The sequence below is a fragment of the Sciurus carolinensis genome, chromosome 17 (genome assembly GCF_902686445.1).
Source record: "Sciurus carolinensis chromosome 17, mSciCar1.2, whole genome shotgun sequence".
Lineage (NCBI taxonomy): Eukaryota > Metazoa > Chordata > Mammalia > Rodentia > Sciuridae > Sciurus > Sciurus carolinensis.
Genome location: NC_062229.1, coordinates 7,583,984 through 7,594,373, shown reverse-complemented (window position 1 = coordinate 7,594,373; position 10,390 = coordinate 7,583,984). Strand labels below are relative to the sequence as shown.

At 38.3% G+C, this 10,390-nt stretch overlaps 1 protein-coding gene across 1 annotated transcript; it reads left to right on the top strand.

Moving 5' to 3' along the window:
- The first annotated feature begins 9,220 nt into the window (after positions 1-9,220).
- On the top strand, positions 9,221-10,156 carry LOC124967923 (putative gustatory receptor clone PTE03). Its single transcript, XM_047530357.1, has one exon. It carries the CDS (start codon positions 9,221-9,223, stop codon positions 10,154-10,156), a length of 936 nt encoding a protein of 311 aa, XP_047386313.1.
- Positions 10,157-10,390: the final 234 nt, after the last annotated feature.

Below are 10,390 nucleotides of genomic sequence, written 5' to 3'. Positions count from 1 at the left end.
GGTGTGAAAATAAAGCTTGCATACATGTAGGTATACTCAACAGAATCATAAATAGAGCTAATAGATCATAAAATTGCAAACATTCAAAGATGGATCTCCATAAGTGTATTAACGTTTATTGAATCTTAAGCTTTATTCTTTGTATTTTGCAAATAGATTCTGATCACTGAGCTTGGTGATGCATGCTGGTAATCTGAGTGGCTCAGGCGCATGAGGCAGAAGGGTCACAAGTTCATAGCCAGCCTCAGAAACTTAACGAGGACCTAAGCAACTTGGGGAGACCGGGTCTCAAAATAAAAAACAAAAAATTCTGGGGATGTGTCTTTGTGGTAAAGCACCCTTGGGTTCTATCTCCAGTTTCCCACCTGAAAAAAGATTCTTATCTATTTTCATTACCACTTCTCATTATATTAAAATTTGCTATAATTTCATAATTATACTTTGCAAACCCTCTTACAATTCTGTCATAATATTTTCAGTGGACCTTTATCTTCATATTAGGAGACTGTGGAATAGAGTTATAGTTCTATATATTTAATTGAAGTGTTATTTCATTCATAGTATCAGAAAAAGTTTAAGTATTATCAGATATGTCAATTCCAGGAGGTTTGTTAGTATTCAACCCTCATGTAATAGCAGGAGTAGGTGCTCAGTGATAATAAAATTCAAAACTTTGGTAATTAAAGATTTCAATATTTTGTGCTTATTCACTCTTTTTACCATATGTTAGCTCTCAATTTAAACTTCCTTAATCTACAATTTTCAAAATATATTATTTTTATAATTTTCTGGTCAGGGAAGGAGAGGAATGGAGGGGAATCAAGGGGCTGCACTCTTTGTGCTTCTCCATCTACTGCTTCATTTAAAACGACCTGAGACCATAAGGTGTCAATATTTTATATTCCTGGTGAGAGGAGTAGGTGGTCATGTGCTCCTGTCTTTATCTACACAATCTCTGCAGCTTCTTTTTGAACAAGTTAGTAGGAATGCAAGCTATGGGCTGTCCTAGAGTCTCAGAATTCATTCAGAAAAATCTTGTATTCCAAAACCACAGAACCTGACTCTATATGGAGATGATTCCTTGAATTTGTTTAGCAGGTGGTCATGAGAGTGAGATCTATTCCAACATGACTGGTGTCCCAGGATAAGAGCTGATTAAGGCACAGTTGCCCACAGAGGAAGGACCACATAAACACCATGGGAGATGAGGGCCATCTGCCAGGTGAGGAGAGAGGCCTCAGGGGAATGAAACAGACCGGACACACCCATCACTCGCCCTCCAGCCTCCAGAACCAGGTAGAAGGAATTTCTTTTATCAACACTCCTAGCCTGAGGCACTTTCCTTGGAAAGTTCTAGAGAACTAAGATGTTATCTAAAACTCCTCCAGCACCATAAGAATTAGCAGTACGTAATTAGCAGAATAGGTCTAAGGAGCCATCACACTCCTCTTTCAGAGGAAATGGACCTGCAGCTGTCCAGAGAGAGCAGGTGCCCAGCAGAATGGGAGCTGCTTGGACGTTGGGGAATGTGTGAAGAGAATGTGTCAAGAGGGGAAGTCAGGAGAAGTCTCATGAACATGCTTCTCCTTGTCGTGTGCCCCAGGTGCCTCACCACTTCCCTAGGGAAGAAATCAGAGCAAAACACCTGCCTGTCCTGTCCAAATCATGAGCTAAGGGGCTTTGGGTAGTCGACTGGCTTCACTGAGATTATGCAGCATCTCACCTGGAAGTTGAATAGAGAAATGCATTCTCAGGACCAGAAAAGTGTTCTCAGGACCCTCTGAGTCAGTGGGCTCTGGATCAAGAAGGACCATCTGTGGGAGAAGGCACAGCTGCTGCTTCCTGGATTCCCGAGGTTCTGAGTGAGGCTTTCACTAGCTGACACCTGCAGTCTCCGTGTCCCTCAGGACTCAGTATCCACAGCTCCTCATTATACCAGAACTGTTACTGTCATTCTGATCCCAGGAGTGCATGTCCTTAAAGAAGAAGTCTGTATAAGAGAGGAGATCAGGGTGGTGATCTCCTGACCCTGTGTCGATGTGTACATCACCCATTTCTCTCCAATGCTTCTGCTCAGCTCAATTTCATGAACCTTTCCCACAATCACATTGAACTTCCCTAGTAAATACTCACCTTCCAATTCACCTGTCTCCATACATTTTATCATATGAGGAATCCTAAATGAATTTCAGGTGTGAAAATAAAACTTGCATACATGTAAGTATTTATAGCCCAAGCATAAAAAGAGCTAATATAGTATAAAATTGTAAACATTTGAAAATGGCTCTCCATAAGAACATTAATGTTTGTTGAATCATAAATTTTTTGTTTGTTTGTTTTCCATACTCTTTGATTTGGTGATTATCATTTCATATATATATATATATATAGACATATATCTATATATGAAATATATATATATATTTTCTTCATTTTAGGAGACTGTGGAATAGAACTATAGTTCTACATTTTAATTGAGGTGATAACTCATGCACAGTATCACCAAAAGTTTAAGTCGTATCAGATATGTCATTTTGAGCATGTTTGATTAGGTCTCAACATCATTTAATAGCTGGAGAAGGCGTTCATGGTAGTAATCAACTCAAACTTTATTTTTGGTAATTAAGGACTTCAATAATTGGTATTTATTCACTATTTTTACCATGTTAACTCTTTCTATTAAACCCTTAATCTATAATATTCAAAATATATTATTTTAAAGGAACTTCTAAAAATGATGACATTGTAATTTCTCTCTTCCCCATCTCCTACCCATTAACCTTCTAAACACCTGAATAATAGATAAGTTATAAGAAGACATCAGAAGGGGTACAAAATAAGACTAAGTCTTCCAAATCCCACTCAGAACAAAATAAATCAGACAACATGTGGAATGGGCAAAAGCCAGGGGCCTCAATCAAGAAATTGATTCTTCTTCCCAGGTAATGAGTCAGTGCCCAAAGAGGAGAGTAGTCCACAGGCAGAAGTGAGGATTCTGTATTTGAGCAATGTGTATGGACTCAAGATCTGAGCACTGTCTAGAACATGGCTGTGGACATACAACTCATGAAGGTTTTGGGAAATTCTCCCAGGAGGAAATAACTGAGTTAAATCCTTGCTTAGTATATGGATTTATAATTTCTCCCTCCAAAAAGCCGTGGAGTGCAGTTAAGAGAATCCAGGAGCAGAGACCTGACTAGTGATTGGCGAGGTCAATGGTGACCCTGACAGATGAGAATTCAGGCCCAAGCCCCATTGGACTGACCTCAGGAAATTGTGGGAGAAGAACTGAGGGTTGTGGGTGGAGATCCCTTCTGAGGAGCATTGGGAAAAATGAAGAGAAGATAGAGAACTGAATGGGAGCATTGAATAATCAGAGAGAGAGAGAGAGAGAGAGAGAGAGAGAGAGAGAGAGAGAGAGAGAGAGAGAGAGAGAAGGGAGAGAGAGCTTTTCCACAGGTACATTCAAGCTAGACAAGGATGACTGGGTTCTCTGCACAAGAGTTGTTCCAAGTTAAGTTTATATACAAATGAGCACATTTCTTTCTCATAAAAATAAATGAAAGAAAATCTTCTTGGACTCATGAAGTATTTTAAAATCATTAATGATAGAACTACCCCATAAATAAATGCAAATAAACAGTTTCATATAGAAATACTTCCATCACTCTTTAAGAGTCATTTACGAGAAAAAAGTGAAAAATTCAGCAAAGACTGGCAAGGAATATCCTAATTCATTGTATAAGGCCACCATAACAAGGATGCCCATATCAGACAAGATAAGTATAAGACAAGAATAAACACAATTTCAGTCTATTACTAATACACTCACATACCTGTTCCAATAGTTTTCCAATTTTTGGAAGTAAAAGACTCATCTCCCCTTACAGGTTGCTCACTTACTTGCTCTCTCTTTCTCTCTCTCTCTCTCTCTCTCTCTCTCTCTCTCTCTCTCTCTCTCTCTCCTCTCTCTCTCTCTCTTACTCTCTCTCTCTCTCTCATAAACATAGTAGCTTGAGCTTTAGGGTCTCATTTATCTGAAGTATCAAGTTTTATAGGTATTCCAAGTATTTCCCTCCAGAAAAGAGTTTCATGTGTTTTCTGAAAGATGAGAAATAAGTAAATTTTTAAGCAGTCAATTTGGATAACTAGACTTTTAAGTCTCTCATGTAAGAATTCATCTTATTCTAAGGTTTCCCTTATTTCTAATAAAATAAAAGGAGGAGATAAGTATGGAATACAATGATACTAAATTTTATTGATATTTGTTCTTTGCCAGGAAGTGTGCCAAGCTTCTTTCCATAGTTCTGCATCTTGTTTCCACTTCTTCAGAGGCAATCCTCAAACTATCCACTTTCCCATCACCCACGGTCTTGTTCCACATGCACATTCCTGAGTACACCCCACATGAATGAAGCACCATCTCAGCACTGGACCAAGAGACCTGTGTTCCCATAAGCTCTCTGTGCTTCTCATGCACAGTCAAGTTTGTGAACCATCTAGATGCTCCCTCTAATTTCCTCATGGTTTCTCATTCACCTTGCCCAGGGCACAACTATGGATTTGTCTGGACTATGACATGTGAAAGGACGATTTCACTTTTGGAAAGTGTTTTCTCTTTTGAAACAACACCCAAGGAACATATACTCATCTTTCTGTCTCTAGGTACCATGTTGGAATATGACATCTGCCATCAATGTCTTTTAATGAACAAACTTTTTCATTTTAATGTAGCTCAATTTATCAATCTTCTTTATCAGTCCAGGCACCCAGTGACCACCAGGGGATTCAGCACCAGAGTGGGACTCACTCATGGAAGGGCAATGAACCCTACTATGATGGACCTGCTGGTACATCTTTACTTTTCCGTTTATTTTTACATCGGTATCATTGCTGTCCTCTTGCATATGACTGGTAGATTTTAATTTATTTGTTTCCCTTTTTGATAACATTAGTGATTCTGATTTCAGGTTTTTATTTGTTTTTCCTCATGTATCAGTGTTGAAGGACCCAGGAATATGATACAGAGGTGGAACAAACTTCAATATTGTGCATTATTTGGTATTTTTTTTTGTATTTTTTGTAACTACAATGCTTTGCTACAATAAAGTTTAGTATCATTGTATTTCATACTTAGCATAATGCAACTGCATAATACAGATTATGCATTTCATTTAACTCAGCAATCTATGTTTATCTGATTTCCTAAACATAATGGCAAATTATTAAAAAATGAACTTCAACATGTATAATCAGAAAAATGAGAAATTTCCCACTATTATGTATGTTCTATCAAAATGTAGAAATGCATTGTAGTGTCTGTACAACTAATTAGAACAAATAAAATATAATAAAATTTAAAAAATGAATATAATGATTAATTTCTTACTGTAACTAGGATGTCTGTTTCTGTATTTTTATACTGCATTTTCACACTGCATTACTTCAGTTATGTTGTTTTGGTTAAAAGTGACTCAAGTAGCAAATCATCCCATTCATTTAACACTATTAAAAACCGTAAGTGAAATGAGAACAGTGAACTGTCTTTTTAGACAGCTAAATTTGTCCTTTTATTTCATTATTTCTATAGAAGGAATTTGTACATCTTGCAAGGCAGTGTCTATTGTGTTTTCTTTTGTCATCTGCCTAAGACAGGGAGACTGTCTTGAACTCACAATCCTCTTCCTTCAGCTTACTGTGTAGCTGGCATTATAGTTATGGCATGTGCCACTGTGTCTCGCCCCATTTTCCACTTGAGGACCCCGAATATATTTTTAACTGTTGAATATAAAATGCATGAATGGAATCGGTGTTCAATGAGGCATCCATAGAATTAGCCTCCATGTGTGTGGGTTTTAGCATACATTTATTGTAGTATCATATGCAGGTAATGTTTATATCCAGCCATATAAAGAAAGTATAATACAGTCTAAAATGACATGAGTCTTCCTGATATTGTTGTTAGAACATTGTTGTCCCTGAATACAAAAAGAAAACTGAAATCTAATAACAGAAGCAAGATGGGTTCGGTGTGCATGGTACTCAAAGCAGATGTGAGCATAAACAGGGAGGGAAGAAGACATCAATTTGGCCTCTCCAGGGGAGACAGTCAGCCAAAGCGAAGTTCTCCACCCCTGATCCTGGATCCTTAAGGAATTGTGCTGCTCAGAAATCACATGGGACTAAGGGTTTGACTAATGAGGAGCTTTGGATATTGATGCTCCAAGGGCCACAGAGATGACAGTCTTCCTGCAATCACCCACACACTCTACACCTTGCCCAGGGGAGTACGCAGCTCACCTGGCCCTGGTCTCATGAATATCATTTCTCCATAAGATGCAAGTGCCACACTGTCTTTCTGCATTTTCTAATAATACGGATTCCATTTACCTTTCTCTTTCACATCCAGAAAGGAAATGAATGTCATTCCTCAGTGCTGGCACCAGGTAAATTGAAGTCTCCCAGCTTATGTTTTGCCATTAGTGACAGGTCTTTATCTGCCAGTCCATTTTGGGCAGCTGTGAGGTGAGGACATGAAGAAGATGGGAAGAACTAGGTCACCTGTCAGGTGTCTGCCCAATCATCTGTCATCTCCACATTCTCTTTTTCTAATTCACCAAGACCTAGCAACTCTCATCTGCTAATACCTTACTTTGATTCTTAAGTCCAGGGATGTTTTGCATACTCAATTGCAGCCTTCTTTTGCTCAGTTTGTAGAATGTTATAGAATTCCCTACCATTGTCTTTAATTAATTTGGCAAAGGAACAAAGGTCTATGGACCACCGTTCCTCACTTTTCTCTTCTTAGCTTGTAGCACTCCTTTGAAGAGCAGATCTTTGGCCAAACTGGTATCCTGTTGACCAATGTTCTGAGAGGGAATAAGGTACATGTATGTGAAAGTATACATGCATAAATGATATATTGTACAGGCATGCCCCAAGACTATAAACTAGTCTACCCATTTGTCCACATTAATCTATGAATTATTGAAAAATTGAAAAGGCAGAACAGAACAAATCTACAACGAATAAACATGTACATATACTTTCCAAATTAACCAGTGATAATATTTTGCCATCAGTTATTTTCTTAAAATAACAAAATACTACATATCAATATAATGTAGCCTTTATGTTCCACTTCACTTCTCTATTTTGCAGAGGTAAACACAATCTTTACTTAATTTTCTCCAAATGTTATTTGATACTTTTACACATTGTACATTTTTACATTTGAGTGTTTTTATGCCTGTAAGCATATGTTTCTTTATTATATCACCTGTATATATGTATGTGCTTATGTATGAAATGTACATATACATATGTGTGTATAATTTGCAAAGGATTTTATGTGTAATATATGCCTATATTCCTATGTGATATATTAAGACACTGGAATCAGGTAAGAACATTAAAATTATTGAACTAGAGAAAAATACACAAAGATTAAGATTAAAAATTGATAAAACATTATTTTTCAAGAAGTGATGATAAATAACATGTACAGTATACAGTTTTAAAACGTTAAATGAGTACATGTTCTATCTCCTTGTGGAAGCTAAAATTGTTGGCCTGAGGGTGTAGCGGTGATTTCTAGAGATTTGGAAGGTGTGGAGAGAGAGGGTGGAAAAGGGTGGCTGAATTTGATCAGTGCTTGCTGTATACATGCATGTTAATATCTCCTCAACCCCATTATTATGTACCAGTATTATATGTGGATTTTAAAAAGAAAAAAGTAGAAAAAGAACGTAAAACAAGAACATGGCTTTCAGATAGAATCACTCAAAATTTTGAAGCTGCATGGGGGTAGTCAATATGAATTTCAGTACAGGAGATCCTTTGGGGGAAAGAAAACATGTGATCTTAGTAGGACTGAAGATCCCAACAATCAATATCTCATATTGTATTAGTGTTAGAATAAAAAGGCAAGCAATCACAGTATACTTTAATGGTGAGAGGTTGATACTAAGGTCTTTATTTATAAGTGATTTTTGAATATTTGAAATATTCTGTAAGAAATTAATAGTTTTGTATGTGGGATTTGGAAAATTATTCAAATTTTATCATGCTATAGATATCTTGTTAAAAATTATTTTTCCTGATGCTTGTGTTATTTTGTTGCTACATCTAGAACTGGTTTATTTATTTAAATTGCTAGATATTTTATTATATGCTCATGAGAAAGAAATCTTGAGGTCATTAATGTTCATTGGGTTGTTAGTCTTCTTACTTTTCTACATATGAAGTATTCTCAGTGGAAATTTCAATATATTGATCCTACCCTTAAATTTGACTCTTTTTCTTTTCTTTTTTTTTTTTTTTTTTTAGTCCTGGGGATTGTACTCATGGGTACTCAATCACTAAGCCACATCCATGGCACCTTTTATAAAATTTTGAGTCAGGGTCTCACTAAGTTGCTTAGTGCCTTGCTAAGTTGCTGAAACTGGCTGTGAACTCATGATCTTCCTGCCTCAGGCTCCCAAGCAGTTGGGAATACAGGCATGTGCTACCATGCCCAGCTAAATTAGCAATTATAAACAGAGCTAAATTTTGTCTTTTTTAAGAACGCGTTCTGTTCTTCTTTCATCTCTGTACATTTGGCTAACCCGTCCCTTCCCTAAAATAATGTCCTATGTGTGGTACACTGGTTATGGGCATGGCAGAAACAAATCATAATAGAAATATAAAGTGCCTCATCCATCAAGCCCTATTCAAAAATATTTTGTGTTCCTGTTCCTCATCCCTGCATGGTTCCCAGAGGCATTTACAATGGTTTCCCCATCATAGGATTGAGGGGACTGAGCCTCTGCCTACAGTTCCAAACCATTTCTTGCTTACAAAGAAAGCCCTGGAAGTGAAGCCTGAGGTGAAGACTTGATTGAAGTTGTTATTACTGATTTAGATTTAACATTGTTTCTTCCTCTGCTTATTATGGATTTGGAGAATTCTCATGGAAAAAGCCATGTACCATTTTCTATTTCATTCTATTTTTTTTTGGTGCAATGTGAAAAAAGATCAGGTTTTCAACAAGTAAAACTTGGATTATTGGAAAGTGCAGGAGAGTGGACAGCAGGAAGAACTGATGGTGAGATGGGAGAGAGAGAGGCAGAAGCAGAGGGAAGATGAAACAGGGACAGTACAGTTCTGAGAGCTTCCTACATAAGGGATCTGTGATCTGTGGCATCTCCTGAATTTTTTTCCCATCAGACTCCTCAACAGCATGGAATCAGAAAACCAAACTGGAACAATCGAGTTCCTCCTCCTGGGTCTCTCAGAGGATCCAGAACTGCAGCCTGTCCTCTTTGGACTGTTTCTGTCCATGTACCTGGTCACAGTGCTTGGGAACCTGCTCATAATCTTGGTTGTCAGCTCTGACCCTCACCTCCACACCCCCATGTACCTCTTTCTCTGCAATCTGTCCTTCACTGACATTAGTTTCATCTCTACCACGGTCCCCAAGATGCTGATGAACATCCAGAGACAGAGCAAGACCATCAGTTACGCAGGCTGCCTCACCCAGGTCTGCTTAGTCCTGGTTTTTGCTGGAATGGAAAACTTTCTCCTTGCAGCAATGGCTTATGACCGTTATGTGGCCATCTGCCATCTACTCAGGTACTCAGTCATCATGAATCCTCACTTGTGTGTCCTGTTGATCCTGTTGTCCTTGTCCATCAGCATTGTAGATGCCCTGCTGCACAGTCTGATGGTGCTGAGGTTGTCCTTCTGCACAGACCTGGAGATTCCCCACTTCTTCTGTGAACTTGATCAGGTCATCAAGCTGTCCTGTTCTGATACCCTCATCAATAACATCCTATTCTATTTAGTATCTAGTATAGTGTGTGGAGTTCCTATTCTTGGGATTATTTACTCTTACATTAAAATAGTCTCTTCTATTCTGAGAATGTCCTCAGCTGGGGGAAGGCATGAAGCCTTTTCCACCTGTGGGTCTCACCTCTCAGTGGTCTCTTTGTTCTATGGGATGGATTGTGGGGTGTACATTAGCTCTGCAGTGACTGACTCATTCACCAATACTGCAGCAGCCTCAGTGGTGTACACTGTGGTCCCCCCAATGCTGAACCCCTTTATCTACAGCCTGAGGAACAGGGACATGAAGGAGGCCTTGAGGAATCTCATCATTAAACGTCTTTTTTGGTGACTGTGTCATTTGCTTTGTGCTTGGGCTTCTAGTAAATGTCAGTGTGCAGGGACACTGGGCAAGCCACAATTCTTATACTATGGTGATTGGATGGCATAAAGGTTAAGGATGTTCCAACTTAGGTTTGAAACCTGACTTGGGCCTTCTATAGCACAGGAAAGATTGAAAATTCATGTGACCTTTCTGAGATTGATATCTTTGTTGGCTTCCATAGAAACGGACTCTGAGCAAATG